Source organism: Leopardus geoffroyi, chromosome B3 (genome assembly GCF_018350155.1).
Source record: "Leopardus geoffroyi isolate Oge1 chromosome B3, O.geoffroyi_Oge1_pat1.0, whole genome shotgun sequence".
NCBI classification, from domain to species: Eukaryota; Metazoa; Chordata; class Mammalia; order Carnivora; family Felidae; genus Leopardus; species Leopardus geoffroyi.
Window position 1 is genome coordinate 74,699,697 of NC_059337.1, and position 17,450 is coordinate 74,717,146.

Consider the following 17,450-nt stretch of genomic DNA (forward strand, 5'->3'; position numbering starts at 1 on the left):
ACTATAGTCACCAGAGGGCGGAGCAAAGGCACCCTGACCAGCTCCTCGTGGGAACAGCCCTCTCAGCTGTAGTGAATGAGCTGGGGCACAGAGGGCATCTGGAAGGGGCAGGAGTCATGGGAGAAACTTTTATGAGTCCTTCTAGTTGGCGACTTACAGCTGCTTTGTAGCCCAGCCCCAACCAGAACCTGGACCCAAACTCGATTGCAGCCCCAGCCCCAACCAGAAGGTAAACTCTAATACAGCCCTTGCATTTAAGGCATCTGGGGCAATTCTGCCCCAAAACAGAGACTCTGGTTCCCCATGGGAGGAAACGGCAGGACTGAGCATGAAATGAAAGGGTGAGGATGAGGTGACACACCCTAACTCTCTCCTTTCCTCTTCCAAAATAGGTGGCAGTAGTAATGGTGGTGGTGGTGGTGGTGGCGGTGGCGGTGGCGGCAGCATAGCAGCCTGGGGGGCCTCTCCATTGTTTATTCAGTCCCAATAAGTTAAAGAACAGGGGTGGGGAAGGATCTCCTAGGTGACGATGCTGTTAACTGAAGGCAACAGCTCGGCCAGGTGCTCAGAGATGCCCGCTGCTTGGCACAGGGGGTTGCCCTGCAGGTTGAGGAGGACCAGCCTGGGGCAGGAGGCAAGAGGCTGGAGCGCTGTGGGCTGCTGGAGGCCTTGGGCAGAAGAGTCAAGGCAAATGAGGCACGTTCCCCCAGATCCACGAGCTCCCGTGTATCTATTCCTGTTCTCCCTCAAGACCAGGGGCTGCTGCCTGGCAGTCTGGCTGGCAGGCATCTTGCACACTTCCCTGGAGGGAATAAGACTATAGACTGCAAACACCTGCCCACGGGGCCAGGCCGGAAGCCCAAGAGGCAGGCCAGATGTGGTACGAGAAGGAGCGGTGGGCTATGGCCAACAAGAAAGCTAGCTCTGGCTCCAGAGACATCCATGACTCAACAACGGCCAAGGGTTGCTGAGTGGAAATGCAGGCCAAGGGTTGCTTTAACTTCCAATTTTTTTAAAAGTAGGCTCCACACCCAACATGGGGCTTGAACTCATGACCCCAAGATCAAGTGTCTCGTGCTCTACCAACTGAGCCAGCCAGGTGTCCCTAACTTCCAGTTTTTAAGTAGAATCAGAATTCTCAAGTTTTTAAATATGAAGCTTCCTGATTTTTAAAGTACCATGGGGTACCCAAGAACATCTGGAGGCTGCTGATTTATGAACTCTGGCTTGAGGAAGTCACTTCTACCCCGCAAAACGACCAGTGCAAGTCAATGATGGCCCACACAGCCCCTAGCTATCCTCTCTCCTTAGCTTAGACCACCAGTGGCCCCTCTCCCACCCACCCTGCTTGCTGTCTGTCCCTTCCCAGCCCGGCAGCTCACCCTACCCGCTGTCTGAAAGGCACCCAGAAAGAAGGATACGGTTGTTGCACAGTGAGAGCTCCTGTAGTCGGGGCAGGTTGGTGACACCGTCCAGGGACTCTATGGCATTATCATTGGCCTGAAGGACCTGGGGAGCAGGGAGGGCAGGGAAGACAAGGCCGGGCAGGCAGCTGTCAGCCTGGGACTGGTACAAGCAAGTAGGGAGCCTGGGGTGATCGGCTTACAGTGCAAGGAAAGGCTCCTGGGGAAGTCTAGGTGACCGAGGCAGAGAAGGCACAGGGTCATTTGCAGGGGCTGGGAGGATCTGGACACCTCTTTGTAGGGTGGGCAGACTTCTGAGGTGGAGGAAAGGGAAGAGGGCCACCCAGGACAGTGGTGAAGGAGTGCTTTACCTCAAGGCAGCGCAAGGCAGCCAGGGCAGGGGGCAGGGCTCGGAGACGATTGTGTGACAGGTCAAGATGAGTGACCAAGAGCAGCTGTTCCAGATGGCAGAGTACTGTCAGATCCTGAGGAGGGGAACGAGATACCCGATGAGGCTTGGGGGAGGGGCCTCAGCCATCAGTCACGAGGCACTTACCCTCTGTGTTCCACACAGGCCCCTGGCGAGGAGAGGACGGGTAAGCTTACCTTACAACCACCACCCCCCCCACCCCGACAGTATACACTCCCCATCAAGCACATGGGACAGACAGGGGTGCAGGGGTGGGGTGGCCAGTGAGTGGATGGGGAGGAGGCAGCCTCCGGCAGGGACAGGAAATGCAGGAGGGCGCTGGGGTGGGCACAGACACTGGCAAGAGCGGGACTGATGCGGCTGGGGGATCAGTCTGGTGGCAGGGGAGGCGGGCTGTGAGGACATGCTGAAGCCGCTGTGTTGGGAATACTGGCTGGGAAAGACCCCAAGGAGAGGAAACACAGAGTCTGGGAAGTTTGTCAAACATCTCCAGAAACTACTCAGGCTTTAGGTGCCGCGGCCTGCTCCAGGGAGGGAAGCATCGGAGTGAGTGGGGGTGAGTGAGGGCTCGCTCTGAGGGAAGAAGGAAGATGTGACCGGTCCCGAAGAAGGGACGGCACGAAGAGGCCCTGATGACTCAGGATTTGAAACTGCGTAACAAGAATGATGGGGCAAGTGACGGAAAACAAGGCCAGGAAGAACAGGCTTGAAGGAAGAGGAGTTCAATCTCGGCTAAGAAAAAAGTCCAGAAAGGCACCTGAGACTGGGCCAAAGCCAGGGGTATGGTGAGACCAGACTGAGGGCCTCAGCTGAGCCCATAGAGGAGACACAAGAGCTGGCCAGGGGATGAGGAGGAAGGGAAGGCCAGCAGGGCGAGGGCCCGGGGAAGGTGCGCACAGCAGTCCCTACCTTGTGACCCAGGTGCAGCACGCGCACCTCAGCATACTCCATCTTGAGCACACTGTTCTCCAGCAAGAACTTGCTGCGTAGGTCATCCAAGTACGCTGCCCGCATCGGGTCCACGGCCTGGCGGGGACGGGGAAGGCGAGCAAGGCCCGTCAGTTGTCTTCCTGCGGCCCACCAGGCCTCCCCCTTACCTGTTCCTCCAGGTCCAACTTGCCTTGAGGGTCTGGAAGTACTGGAGCGTCTCTTTCTCATACAGCAGAGGATCCAGTGCCCGCATCAGCAGGATGATAGTGAGCAGGCACCCTGAGGAGGGGAGGGGGGAGGGCTGTCTCTTCTAGATCCCCTGCTCCCATCTCTTGAGACCCTTCCTGCTCTCCCCAAGAGGCCCTCCTGGAAAGGGGCCTCCTTAGAGGAGCAGGACCTCAGGGAATGGGGCCTCACACTTATTCTCCGGCTCCAGCTCCTGCAGCTCCTTACAGGATTCAAGTTCGGACTGTAGCACCGTGGACTTCTCCACCGACAGCTCACACCTGAGGATAAGCAAGGCGGGGGATGGGATGGCGTCCACTCAGGGTGCTAGTCACCCCCAGTATCCAGTCTGAGACCATATGCCCGAGCCTCCAGCCTCCCGCCCCAGAGTCCAGACCCCCTCTCCTTGTCTGTGTGCTTCCCTGTCATCACCTGAAGAGCTGCTCATCCGTGGCCGAGTCCCGGCACCAGCCCTCCTGGCGGCCTGAGAGAAGAAATGGGTGGTAGAAGGGGGCAACCATGAGAGGAGGAGAGGGACAGGGATACTGCTGCGAGGGGATAAAAACGTACAGCTTGTGTCACCTTTTAAAAGCACACACTCCTTGTGGGCATCGCCTTCTGTCCAAATGACACGAAATGTATGCTGGGGCAATTGGTCATTGAGGGAGGCAGCAGGCAAGTCACAGAGCTGGGAGCACCAGGTTAAGGAAATGCTCGAGCCTCACCACTTTTCTGACTGTCCCACTCCAGCCCCACCCCAGTCCCCCACTCTGCCCCATCAATCCTGGGATACCCAGACGTGGCTAGGCCGGTTCCTGCCATCTGGGGTCCTCCACTCCACAGCCAGGGGTGACTCATCAACCAAGAGCAGCAAGGTCTCTGTCCTGGACCCCACCTGGCCCAGGAGACAAAGAGAGACCCGTCAGCCCCAACAGCACCGGGCCCACATCCATGATGCTCTCCGGCAAAAGCTGCAGGACTCACTAGGAGGGGCCGAGAGAAGGAGACAGTCAGACAGGCCTCATCCCGGCTCACGTGCAGGCAGCGCAGGGCATCCTGGGGGTCAGCTGGGGGGGAGACACAACCTCAGGTCTCCTTAAATCCTCTTCCATTCCTTCCAAGCCCTAAACACCCAGCCTCTTTCCCCACTGCTCACCTCGTCCCAGGAGCCAGCGGTGATAGAACCAGGCACTCTGATCATTGGGGTCGGTGAAAAAGGCATTCTGTACCAGCTCCAGCTCTGCAGGGGCCAAGGAGGCACAGGATCCTAGTGGGCTCCTGGCCGCCCCAACATCCCACCCTCACCCAGGAGTACCTCCAGCCCTCAGTTTCATCTATCTGTGGGCCTTGCACAGTGGCTACATATATCAGCTGTATCTTTCCCACTGCAGACGGATTGACTCTTATGTACCCCCAAAGCCAGGCACAAACTAGGTGCTCAGTAAGCCCAAGTAGCAGGTTCAGGAACAGGGTTAGGCATCAAGGCTGGAAAGGAATCACTGCAGAGTCCTCCCCAGCACCCTCTGACCCTCCTTACCTTTGAGTAGCACATCCTCAGGGAGGCGTCCCTGTGGTCCAGAGTCCGGCGGGGGGTGCAGCTGGGGCAAGAGACAGGAGCGGTAATGCCAAGAGGAGTAGTTGGAAAAGTTTCGGGTGATGAGACTGTCAGTGAAGGCTAGCTCCTCTGCAGGGGGTACGGCTGCCTGTGCAGCCACAAACCGCCGGTAGTCCCAGCAGTGAACTAGGAAGAAGGGTGACAGCACATCTCAGAAGTCGGGCAAGAGGAGCTTCATAGCTAGAATCCCCAGAGTTCCCTTGGAGGCCCTTAAAAACACCTCTGTGTGTTCCACAGAGCATGCATTTGTCTCCAGCATCCCTTCTGCCATCAGCTCAGTGGGCCTGTCCTGGTCATCCTTCCCAACTCTGGGCTTTACTGAGGCCCCAGGACCACGAGGTGGGACACAATCAGCAGGCACGTACAGTTCCGCTCATCGACCTCGAGGAAGCGGGCACATAACTCCAGCTCCCGGGCCCAGTTGGGCTCTGGCAGGCGGCCCAGCAGCCAGCAGCGGTGGTGCCAGGTACCATAGGACTTGGGGTTCACCCGCAGGCAACTCTCCAGGAAGCCCAGTTCTGTTTTCACCAGAGAAGCCAACTCCTCAGGGGACCTGCACTCAAAGGGAAATGGGGCTCAGGGCCCTACAACACCCAATCTCAGCTCACTCCTGACTTTCTGCACTCAGCCCTCCACTCCCCTCTGCCTATGCTCCTCGCTGTCCCATTCTTCCTCCATCACTGGACCTGGGCAGGAGAGGGCTAATGCCATCTTCCTGGAGCCCTTAACTCCTACGCACTTTTGGGCCTCCAGCTGCTGAAGCACCTCTCGTCGACAGTTCCAGAGGGTGGCAAAGTCAGGATTGGCTCCCAGAATCTGGCTTGTCAGTTCCAGGACAGACTCATCCAGCTCACCAGCCTGGCGCTTAGAAGGCAGGCAGCAGGGTCAGAGGTCATAGGCAAATAACAAATAGAACTACTGAATATTCTCGGAATGCCTTTCTATACAATAGGTAGCATGCAGAACGCTTTATGGGTTTACGTGTATTCTCTCATTTAATTTTCACAACAACCTTATGCAGTAAGCCCCATTTAACAGATGAACAAACTGAAACTTAAAGAAATTCAGTAACTTGCCCAAGATCACATAGCTTGTAAGTGACAGAACCCACATATGCAGCCAGGCAGTCCAACTCTAAGGCCCAGCTCTTGGCCTCTGTACTATCCTAAGAAGGCCACCTGGTAAAGGGGCTACCTCTGAGGGCCCCACCTTCTGGAAGACAGTCTGGGTGGCTGACTGGTATAGCTTCAGCTTCTGCTCCCGCTCTAGCCTTTTGGCCTCCGCCTGCTCTTCCGATGTCTTCACCTTCAGGCGCCCGTGCTACAGGGATGAACGGGTTGGAAAGGCGCAGGCTGCCTTGCAGGGGCTGACCCACCGAAACCCCCAATGCGGAACCCCAGGTTTATACAGGGCAACGGAGGCAACGCCACGCGGGGCATGGGCATGGGGAGGTGAGGGGCTTTGCTCACAGTTCTCACCATGGTGCCGGCTCAGGGTTCAGGACCGGGGAGGGGTCCCTTGGAAGCCTGAGAAACCTGGGAAAAAAAGTGTCAATCATGGGAGCTCCGCCCCCATTAGCCCCGCCCCCAGCTAGTCCCCGGAAGCCGCACGCGAGCCTCGGAGGAGACCCCTGCGGTGTGAAAGGGTCGAGGAAGAGCAGCGCCCGTCCTGGAGGAGCGCTCACCCACACTGGGATTCGTACCCGTGCCGCCCTGCCCACAGCCCGATCTTCCGGGACCGGACCCGATCCAGGGCACTGAAGCAATAGGGACGACTCCGCGCCTAGAGACTGCCGCTACCCGCCCACCCCACAGATCCCAGACACTCCCGCCCCGCGCGGGCCGACCCACCTGCGCCGAGGGGAGGCGTGGGGGACGCTAAGCTGCCGCGCCTGCCAGGGAGTCCGGGCGCAGGCTAGAGCGGCGCCACGCCCGGTCTCTTCAAGGCGCAGCGCCCTCTGCAGGCGTGGAGAGGGGCCGGCGGCGGAGTAGGCGGGCTCGGTAGACGCGTGCGCCGGTACTCTCTAGAAAGGCTAAATCCCTGTTTTACTTCTTGTGCTTACGAGTGCGCGTGCGCAACGGCGCGCGCAAGCAGTAGGGGCTGCAATTTCAGTCAGCTGGTAGAACTGCAGTCTAGTTGCGTAAGTTTTTTCTACAGCCGGGAACTCACGCACTAGCCATCCTGCTGACCTCATTCTGGCCACTGGCCATCTAGTTGCCACATCTAACTGGTGGAGTTTCCTGTCCTTATCTACACTGATCCCCGAAGCTTTCATGTAGCCGACTTCCTTCCACTTGACACCCTTTCCTGGCTTCTCCTGCGCCTCTGCCCCAATCTTCTCATCTGTTCACCTTCTTCTCCCCTAAATGGTGATGTCCAGGGCCCTTTCACCACTCTCTTTCACATCACACATTGTTCCTGGGAGAACATTTACAAATCCAAGCCTTCTCCTGCTTGGAGTTGGAGCTCCCCAGAGCTCTGTCCTGGGCCCACAGATTTTCTGGCCCCACACTTTCTCTGGGTGAAGTCATACACACTCATAGTTTTAATTACCAGCTGGGAGTTGATAACACTCAAACTTGTGTCTCCAGCCCAGATGTCTCGCGAGCTGTAATAATAAACATATATATGTGCACACCTATTCAAAAGACTATTGGATATCACCTGGGTGTTCCAGAGACACCTCAAACTCCGAAAGTAAAGAGGTATTGTTGTCTCCCATTCATTCTTTTCTAAAAAATTAATTATTTTTCAAAATTTATACCCAAGTTAGTTAGCATATAGTGCAACAATCATTTCAGGGGTAGATTCCTTGATGCCCCTTACCCATTGACTCATCCCCCCTCCCACAACCCCTCCGGTAACCCTCTGTTCTCCATATTTAAAAGTGTCTTACGTTTTGTCCCTCTCCCAGTTTTTATATTATTTTTGCTTCCCTTCCCTATGTTCATCTGTTCTGTGTCTTAAAGCCCTCATATGAATGAAGTCATATGGTATTTGTCTTTCTTTGACTAATTTCGCTTCGCATAATACCCTCTAGTTTCATCCATGTAGTTGTAAATGGCAAGATTTCATTCTTTGGATTACCAAGTAATACTCCATTGTATATATATATCACCTTTTCTTCATCCATTCATCCATCAATGGACATTTAGGCTCTTTCCATACTTTGGCTATTGTTGAGAGTGCTGCTATAAACATGGGGGTGCATGTGCCCCTTCGAAACAGCACACCTGTATCCCGTGGATAAATGCCTAGTAGTGCAATTACTGGGTCGTAGGGTATGTCTCCCATTCATTCTTAAACTTTGGCCTTTATGTTTTCCTATTGTAGTGAATGGTACTACTCCTTCCCCATTTTGCCTTAGTATCTCTTAAATACTCTTTCCATTCCCACTGCACTAGAATTTAAGCTCATTTCTTCCCAGATTGTTGAAAGTCTTTTCCATGTCCCCCGTCTCCACTCTGAACTCTCCATTATGAGTTCATTCTCGGTGCTGTTGGATCAACTTTCCTAGAATGCAGGTTTGATTATATCACATCTCTGCCTAAAAGCCTTCTGTGGCTCCTGGGCCAGCTCAGAAAGGTTTCCTGGAGAGCCTTCATGGGGTTCAAGGTGGCCAGTGAGTGCATATGCATGAGTGAGCATATGTGATGTATTTGTGAGAAGTGTGTGTCCATGTGGCATGTGTTCATAGCTCATATTTAAGAATGCATGGCTTTAAATTCTTTATATTTCTTCCACATTTTTCTCAGGTCCTGGAAATGTATACAAACTGCCCACTATATAGTCTGTCCTTTCCTGGGCTCTGTAACAAATGACAGAGGAGAAGAGACACTTTTACTGGCCTCGTGTACTTGTGGTCCCAGTGAGGAAAGAGTCCCACCACTTCTTGGTTGTCTTTGTGCAGGAGTTTTGCATGCACAAAGGATCACATGTGGAGGCAGTAAGCAGAGTGCTTATAAACATGGACTGTTGGGTGCCTGGGTGCAGATCCGGGTTTGGCCACTTACTAGCTGTGTGATCTGGGAAAGGTACTTAACCCTCTGTGTTGAGTTTCCCTTGTGTCTCCGTTTCTTCAGTAGTAACATAGAAAAAATATCACTACCGGTGACAGTTCAAGTGAAGATTAGATAAAAGGACCTAATGTGAATGCTTAGCTTAGAACAGTGTCTATACCGAGTAAGGGCTCAGTAAATAGTAATAGTAGTAATATTATTATTATTATTTCTAATTTTTATGATAAATATTCAGGACATTAAGGCACAGAAAGACTAAGTAACTTGCTAAGGGCCATCCATGTCGTAAGTGGCCAAATGGGACCTGTGTCTGGTCTAGTCCAGCTCTCCCACCTCACCAGCCCTTTGTTTGCTTCTATACACACTCACATATGCAACCAGACAGCTGGGAACACAGATGCCCACAGACGCAGATTTGCCAGTCTTATATCCTAGTCACCAAGGGAGGAGGAAAGGGGATGGTTGAAAGCCGAAGTAGGAATGAAATACTTCCTAGTGATTAGCAATCTTGAAACTGGGAAGGTTGAATCAAGTAGGCTTAAGAGAGGAAGTGAGTCTCATGACAGAATCTGCTTCTGAGAAGGTAGGGCCTGGTTTAGGAAAGAGAGGGCAGGAAGGGCATTTCAGGCATGCACTGTGACGTGAAGGAGGGGGAGAACAGACTTGGCCAGCTGGCAGATAGCAGTAGAGCCAGGTGCCTTTGGAGATAAGAGCAATGGAATGAATGACAGGCCTCTTGCTTTAAGGCAAAGGGAGCTGTCGGGAGTTATATTTGGTCTCCTGTGTGTGATAAGTGGGAACCACACAGGTGCCTGAGGGTTATGATCTGAAAGATGTTTAAGGAAGAGATTTTACCGCCCTCTATGTAGAAAAAGGAATAAGCAATAATTGAATACCAACTGAACCCTTAGACATCTTATTTAATGTAATCACTACCTATATGAAGTTGGTATTAGTATCCATATTTTATAATGAGAAAAGAATGCATACAGTGGTTTCACAGAGGTTAAGAGGCTTGCCCAAGGTCATACAGCTGGGAGGAAACACAGCCAGAATTCAACCCAAAGCCTGGGTGGCTGCTCCCACCTATGTAGTGGGCATTACCAGAAGCTCAAATTTCAGCTTCTTGAGGCCTGGAAGCCTGGTTCTCTTCATGCTGACCACCTCTTCCCCTGCCGATTATTTCTCTGCAACCACTCCCCAATGCGCGCGCGCGCATGCGCGCACACACACACACACACACACACACACACACACACACACATACATATTTACAATGTCCCTAGAACCCTGAGCCAGTCATGGACCAGAGATGGTTTGGAGGGAGGAAGCAGACCATGAGCCCTGGGTCGGGGCCCCATTTAAATCTTGGCTAGGAGCTAGACTTAGTGCAGTGCTGGGCTAGACTAGACAACTTTCTGCTGTGTTGAAACGTTCAATGTCTGTGCCATCCAGTATGGTCACCACTAGCCCTATGTGGCTAGTGAGCCCTTGAAATGTGGCTAGTGCAACTGTGGAAACACATTTTTAATCTAATTCAATTTTAATTTATTTCCATTTAAACAGCCACATGGGGCTAGTGGCTAGTACTGGACAGAACAGTTCTCATGGGTGAGACAGACATGCCAGTATGTAAGCTAAAGTAGGATAGGGGCCCAGGGGCCCACAGAAGGAACATTGACTCAGATTGAGGTCAAGGGGAGTTTGTTCTAGATCTGGTGATATATAACGTTTTACAATTTCTTTTCTTAAACTCCTAATGTTTCTTTTTTCTTCTTGTAAAACTTGTCAATGAAGCACAACATATATACTAAAAGCGTACAGCTTTGATCTTCCTACTGTAAACTCTCCAGCCACAGGTACGGGGAAGGAGGTTATCATCTCCTAGAAATACAGGGAGTAGAGAGGACTGTGAGGAGGAGTGGGGGTGGTCAATGGGTGGATATAGACTCGTTATAAGGAAGGACTTTCTCATAATTAAAGCTTTCGAAAAATGGAGTGAGTGAGTTGTGAGCTTACCATCATGGGAGATAATCAAGCATATGTTGTTCAACCACTTTTTGACAATGTGGTAGAGGGCATTCAAGGACCCGCCCCAAAGTTCTGAAAGGTTCTGACCCTTGGGATGGAGCAGGGATCAGATGATTCAAAACCCAAGAAGATCCTCTATACTGCCCATTCCCCCAGAGTCCTGGGTTTCCTTGGGCACTTGGTCTGAGCGATTGGATTTTTTTCTCTTTTCCCTCTTCCCCAGTTGCTTCTGCCAGGCTGGGAGAATTCCTCAATGGCCAGCAGTGCCACCATATAGCACACTTCTGGGCTGGGGGAAAGGGGGGAACCAGCTAGCTGATGAGAAGGGAGAGCAGGCCCAAAAGACAGAATGGCCTCAAAGGGAAAGTCCCTATGATAGAGCCAGGGCACAGTGGATGCTGACTCATGTTGGTGTTTTATGGGGGAAGAGATGCAGGGAAAGCAACCAGGAAGTGGGGCTGAGAAGCTGGAAAAACTCCCTGAGCCAGAACTGGAGCCTTTCTTTCTTACAGGAGTCAGGCACTGCACAGGTTTGGTGAAGAGGACAGCATTGCCTTAAAATTGCTCAGAGTGAGATAGGAAGCTGAAAGGACTCCACTTTAGAAAGGCTCCATTTCTGCTGTTTCTGTGCTAGACCCCACTTACTCATGCTCTATATTTCCCCTTGCATTTGAGTAAACCAAAGAAGCTGTGCTCCCTTTCCAAGAGGGAGGCTAGAAAGTTAATCATTCTTTGACTTTCATCCTAGACCCCTGCACACCTGATAACATCTGAGAAGAACCAGATCCTAAACATGTTCCAGGACATTAGCTTCAAACAAACTTCCACGGACACTGGCGTCAATACTTGCTACCTTCTGTGGTTTATGGAATAACGCCTGACACTTGCCTTTGATGGGCCCCTACCCTGGATGCCTGAAAGAACATGTCCCTTGGACTCCTTTCCAATATAAACCCCTAAGCCCAGGCGATGGAGAGACTCACTTCTTCTTTTCTGAGTCTCACAGATACCCCATCTGCTATACTCTATCACTTACACTGTTCAGTAAACTCTGCTCTTACCTCCTCCAGGCTCAACTTTGAATTCAATCCTATGTGAGGCCAAGGACCCTCTTAGCTGGTCCTGTGGAACCCCCTCTGGGTCCTGGGACCGGGCATGCCTATGTCAAGAGCATGGGTGGAGTTGGGAATATGGCCAAGAAGCTCGCAAGTGGCAACCATCACTGCACAACTCCAGGGGGTGCTTTGGGTGTAGGGCATAGGAAATGTGAGTAGTGCCAGGAGGCAGCAGCCCTGAGGTTCTATGCCTGCGTGAGAAACAGAAGCCTTGACTGTGAGTGTCTGGACCAAGAAGGTAAATGAATACAGAGGGTGAACAAGTAGTCCCAGAAAGAAGGTGGTGGGCGGACCTTGGGGTAGATCCAACCCTTACTCCTTCCCTGTCCCATTCATTCATTCAACAGATAGCAACTGAGTGCCCTCTGTGCTGGACACAATGATAGGCATGGGGGCCGTGGCGGTGAGGCAAACACCGGCGCAGCCCCTACCCTCATGGAGTTAATGGCTCAGAGTAGGGCTGTCCAGTAAAACTTTCTGGATGATGGAAATGGTGTAGAGAGGCAGTCACGTAACTGTATAAGCAAGTGTAAGGCTACAGTTATGCCCTTAAAGAGAGGGATGTAGTGCTGGGTATGTCCCATGGGTGGGGGAACCTGCCCTATCCAGGGAAGGGGGTAAGATTTCCCAGGGGAGGAGCTTAGAGCTGGGGCTGTTGGTGTGGGGCAGGAGCCCTGGCTTGGGCCTGGTGGCACACTTCCTCTATGCTTCTCCAGCAGTGGGGCCTGTGGTGCCTGCATTCTAGCTCATTCTGTGGGGTGAAACAACCCCATTTCTACTCTCACTGTGAACTACCCAAGGAGGATAGTTGGACTGCATGTCCCCTCACCTAGCCTGGTGCCACAGTGGTTGCTCAACATTTACATAATCCAGCCAATCATGAAGCAATAATCACGGAGCCTCAGAACAATTTACCCCATAGCAGTGACCAAGACTGCCAAGGCCCCTGCTCTCATTGAGCTTATACTTGAATCTGGGAGACAAACCCTGTAGAGGCAAATACATACAAGAGATGATTTTAGCCAGTCATAAGTGCCCCAAGGAGAATTAAACAAGGTATTGACCTAGAGTTGGTGGTGGTGATGGGAATCCTGGGAGAGAATGAATGACTGAATGAATGAATGGTGAGCAGTGAAGGTCAGATCAAGCACACTGAACCCCACTGGGCTGGGGCAGGGATTAGGAGAGGAGCCAAGACTCTTAGATCCCAGGGTGGGGGAGCTTAGGGCAAGGTGGTAGGGAGGGGTGGTCAGGGATGGCTGCACTTCAGGCCTCATGGGCAGGTCTGAGTGACAGGGCAGGAAATGGACAGGGAGTGCTGTGGAACCTCAGAATTTCAAGCAAGGAAAGAGAATATGTGGAATTGCTGACAGGAGCAGTATTGTGTGCCAGTCCCCTTGTGCACTCAATCATGACTCAGGTTTGAGTTCAGCAGGGGGCGGGGGGGTGGGGGGTGGGGGACGGGTGCGGAGGGCAGGGAGGTCCTGGAGTAGAGGTTTCGGGAACTTGTCTTGGGTTGGCCAGCCTCCAAGGGGCCTGCCCCCGCAGAGGTCCCCAGGACCCCCACAGCTGGCAGCCCTGAGCACAGGGCATGGAGGCTGAGGTGTGTGTTGTGAGTGGGACGAGGCCAAGTGCTGAGGAATACTAGAGAGCAGCAGTCTGGGGAGGGTCGGTCCTGGGCACATAGGCTGGCCCAGTCCACCTGACTCCAGGTAGGGAAGTGGGGTCCTCACCTGTGGCTCCCATCAGGCTTGTGAGCTCAGCCACACACTGGGTGGTGTGGACACTCCAGGCGCTATTCTGTTCTGTCTGCAGGGTTCAAACATTCTGTGAATATGTGTGTGTGTGTGTGTGTGTGTGTGTGTAGGAGGTGTTAAGTGTCTAAGACCCAACCCCTGACCTGGGGGGGCTGTCAGCCTTATCTAGGGGATGGTATGAGGACATCTATGGCTCTGACACTAGTCAAGAGGCAAGTGATTGTCATAGGTCCCCCAGAAAAGGGCAGGAGCAATGGAAGAGGGTAGAAGTTTCTAGGAGGTTGAGACGAGCCTCGTGAGAAAAAATTCTGGCAGGTAGAAATGGGGCTGGGGTTGGGGGGAGGTGGCACCTCAGGGACCAGAACAGCTGGAGCAGAGGCATGGAAGGAAATATAGTCAAAATGAGAGAAGGGCAACTCTAAATTTGGCCAGGACACCTTTGGGTTGAGTGAACTTGGGAACGCTTTCACCATTCTGCCCAATCTCCAACCCTCTTTGCCAAAAAGAAAAGGTCCTCCAAAACCAAAATGAAACCAACTCCCAAAAAAATGAAGCAGCAGAGACAGGGGAATGTGGGGGAAAGATCTCGCCCTCTAGAGTCATACGTTGAAGCCAGACTCTTTTCCTATAAAGACTTGCAACCCAAGGTGCCTGGGTGGCTCAGTCGGCTATCTCTTTCTCTCTCTCTCTCTTTAAAAAAATTTTTTTAATGTTTATTTTTGAGACAGAGAGAGACAAAGCATGAATGGGGGAGGGTCAGGGAGAGATGGAGACACAGAATCCAAAGCAGGCTCCAGGCTCTGAGCTGTTAGCACAGAGCCCAATGCGGGGCTTGAACTCACAGACCGTAATATCATGACCTGAGCCGGTCAGATGCTCAACCGACTGAGCCACCCAGGCGCCCCTCTCTCTCTTATAAAGAAAGTTTATTTATTTGCAAGAGATAGCATGAGCGGAGGAGGGGCAGAGAGAGAGAGGGAGAGAGAGAATTCCAAGCAGGCTCCACACTGTCAGCACGGAGCCTGATGTGGGGCTTGAATTCACAAACTGTGAGATCATGACCTGAGTTGAAATCAAGAGTTGGACGCCTAACCAGCTGAGCCACCCAGGGGCCCCAAAGTGTCTGACTCTTGACTTCAGCTCAGGTCATGGGTTTGAGCCCCATGTTAAACTCCACCCTGACAGTGAGGACTCTGCTTGGGATTCTCTCTCTCCCTTTCTCTCTGCCCCTCTCCTGCCTTCTCTCTCTCGAAATAAATAATCTTAAAACAAAACAAAACAAAACAAAAAAACCTTGTAATCTGGACAAGTACCTCAACTTTTCTGAGCCTCAGTTTCTAAAGCTATAAGAGAATACTTACCTCATATGGCAGATGTGGAAAGATTAAGTAAGACAGGCAGAGCAGTTAGCTGGTGCTCAACAAACACGAATTCTCTCAGCCCCAACAATAACACAAGTCTCTGGCTGTCTCAGCTGTGTTAAAGGGACAGTGAAGGTCCAGAGCTAAGTCACCTTTGCTCCCTCCTACACGAGCCCCTCTGGGGATGCCGGGCGCTGTTTGTTTATGGAGTTCTGGCTTTGCTTGTTTCTTCTGGAACCACCTCTTCAAGAAGGGGGGAGCCAAGATCTGCTCACTGGAGTACAGGTGCATACGTGTCTGTAGTTGCTAACAGAAACTGCACCAAGCTGACCCTACTTCCTCCCTCTGCCTCTTACCCAACATTTCTCACAGGCTCCTCCATGTCCAAGGGCCTTAAAAGGGGCCCTTTTCTTGCCTAGATTCTCCCATTATCAAGGTAAGCAAAAGCAGCTTCCAGTTCCTCTGCTCTTCTGTCACACAAGTCGAGGCAGACTCTGGACCCCTTGACCTTACTCCAAGCAAGCTGGCCCACTTCTAAGCACCCTGGGGCACCTTGGTACAAGGCCAGTGGGACTCACCCAGAGAAGGGCCAGCCTGTTCCTGTCCTTAGGCCCCGCTCAGGGCAGATTCTGTCTCTGCAGCTCAACATGAGCTTAACATGGGCCAGGTCAGCCTGGTCAAACAGTAAGCCCCAAGGCTCTGTGAAGGTCCCTGGGCAGGGGCACCTGGGATTGCGTGTGGCGTGGGCGGCTGGCTGAGGCATACGTCAGGAAGGGATCAGGGCTGAGATGAGCAACAGTGCCCCTGGATACCTGGTGGCAGGAACTGAGACAGAGATGAGGTTTTGCAGGGAAAGGCAGGGATGACAATGTTGTAATACTCCCCGGAAGGTGAAACCTGAAAGGAATTGGAGTTGGGTGTGGCCTCGCAGGGGCAGCTGGCTATGCTGACCCCTCCTGCTTCTTTGAGTCCCCACTCTGGGGCTCCCCGTGGTTGTCTGATTGTCTCCTGATGATAACCAAAAGCACTTTGAGAGCCAGACCTGTGTGTTACAGGCCTACCTGTACCCATCTGCCCTTCCCTGCCCAGGGCAGGGCACGGAGGAGGCTGCAACCGACGCCAGCTGCCTAGGAGATGGAAGGGTAGGGAGAAGACTCAGCACAGGGCCTAAGGAGAGGGCCGGGGAGGATGGGCCAGAGGGGCAGCAAGAGCAGTGGAAGGATGGGGTGGGGGGCTGAGAGGGCATAGGCAGAGAGACCCAGGAGAGGAGCTTTGTGGGGGGGTAGACCAGCCAAGGGGACAAGGACCAGGAACCAGACGGGATGGGGGGCAGGCTGCAATGAAGCAATTTCTGAGCTCACTGTGGGGGCTCTGCCCAGGGATGGGGGGGCCAAGGAGCTGAAGGGCCTCAGGAAATGTCTCAGAGAGAGTGCCAAGGCCTCTGGTTAGGACAGGGTGGGTAGGAGCCAGGATGAGGAAGGAAAAAGGGCAGGCCTGGGCCCAACCACCTCATCTTGATTTGTCCACTGAGCTTGGGCTCCTGTGGGGCCCTCATGTGGGCTTTTCTTTCACCTTGCCTGGATCCCCACCCCACTCTCACGTCACCCAAAGGGGCCTTTAGGGGTTGATGGGAACTCTTCCTCAGTGACTTGTCCTGAAAGCTGGAATCCACCCCTTGGTCCAGCCCTTGCTGGAGGAAGTCTCTGGCCAATATCACTTCCGTCCAGTTCTCTAGTTGCTTCTTCCTGTATTTTCAGGGTACTCTGTGTAAACTTGGCTATAGCACTGTTCTCACAGACTTAAATAGTCTTCCCTGGTGCCTGGCATGTTGCTGGGAAGAGGATGGGCATTAAATAAACTTTTTTTTGAATGAACATTGATCCCCCCTCAATGTCCTGAGCCTCTCTACTATTGAGTTTCTTAGATCTTGTTTCTCTTCTACCTCCAATCAAAACTCACTGTCCACGTTTCATGCCCTCAGAGCTCTGTACTCTTGCTTATGTTTCCAAGCTTGTTGGAGAGAAGCAGGGTGGTGTTCTGGAGAGAACACTGTACCCTCTGTTTTCTGGGGATACCAGGACTGAGGTCTAACTCCACACAATGTGGACCCTTGGGGCCTCAGTTCACTCACTTCCTCCCATCAGTGGAAGGTCTAGATGACTTCTAAGGTCTTCCAGGGCTGAAGTGGAAGTCCTTTGTGGGCCAGGACCTGGTTTGTCTTATGCTCTGTGACCCCAGAACCAAGAATGGTGACTGGTGCAGAGCACGCTCTTAAATATTTGTTGTGAGAAGAAACTGACAACTTCGATGGCTACCTAGTGCCTGGCGTTTTATACATGTTATTTCATTTCATTCCCAGAGTGATGGAGTTAAAATTTATATATACATTTGCATGACTCTGAAGCCCATACTCTTCCCATAATACTTTGCGGCCTTTAGGAGACGATGCCATTGCACAAAGATTTGTTCTAATGATGGCTGTGAAAGGCTGCAGGAGATCTGGAGGCCCTTATTCTTATCATAACATATAGGCAATGCCTCTGCCCCTCACAGACCTTAGGAGA

The 17,450-nt window shown here is 52.5% G+C and overlaps 1 protein-coding gene across 5 annotated transcripts; it reads right to left on the bottom strand.

Moving 5' to 3' along the window:
* Window positions 1–459: 459 nt before the first annotated feature.
* RABGGTA (Rab geranylgeranyltransferase subunit alpha) lies at window positions 460–6,680 on the bottom strand. Of its 5 annotated transcripts, none has more exons than XM_045450543.1 (17): window positions 6,454–6,680; window positions 6,082–6,138; window positions 5,813–5,923; window positions 5,343–5,467; window positions 4,969–5,156; window positions 4,526–4,729; window positions 4,145–4,228; window positions 3,973–4,055; window positions 3,782–3,883; window positions 3,571–3,676; window positions 3,421–3,472; window positions 3,181–3,269; window positions 2,954–3,042; window positions 2,743–2,859; window positions 1,775–1,888; window positions 1,422–1,509; window positions 460–668 (listed from the first exon to the last, which is right to left on the bottom strand). In XM_045450543.1, the coding sequence occupies exons 2-17, from the start codon at window positions 6,082–6,084 to the stop codon at window positions 520–522; spliced, it is 1,704 nt and encodes a 567-aa protein (XP_045306499.1). In that variant the 5' UTR covers window positions 6,085–6,138; window positions 6,454–6,680; the 3' UTR covers window positions 460–519. The 5 variants fall into 5 exon arrangements, with proteins under 5 accessions (XP_045306499.1, XP_045306498.1, XP_045306501.1 ...); XM_045450542.1 differs by having other exon boundaries at window positions 6,073–6,138; window positions 6,454–6,589; XM_045450545.1 differs by having other exon boundaries at window positions 6,306–6,457.
* Between the last annotated feature and the right edge of the window lie 10,770 nt (window positions 6,681–17,450).

What these genes read in the sequence shown, in the direction of transcription:
- RABGGTA (XM_045450542.1), bottom strand. An exon ending in TGCTGCACCTGGGTCACAAG is followed by an intron (nt 1,889 to 2,742) that starts GTAGGGACTGCT and finishes TCCCCTCCTCAG; the next exon opens with GATCTGACAGTACTCTGCCA. An exon ending in CTGCCTTGCGCTGCCTTGAG is followed by an intron (nt 1,510 to 1,774) that starts GTAAAGCACTCC and finishes CCTGCTCCCCAG; the next exon opens with GTCCTTCAGGCCAATGATAA.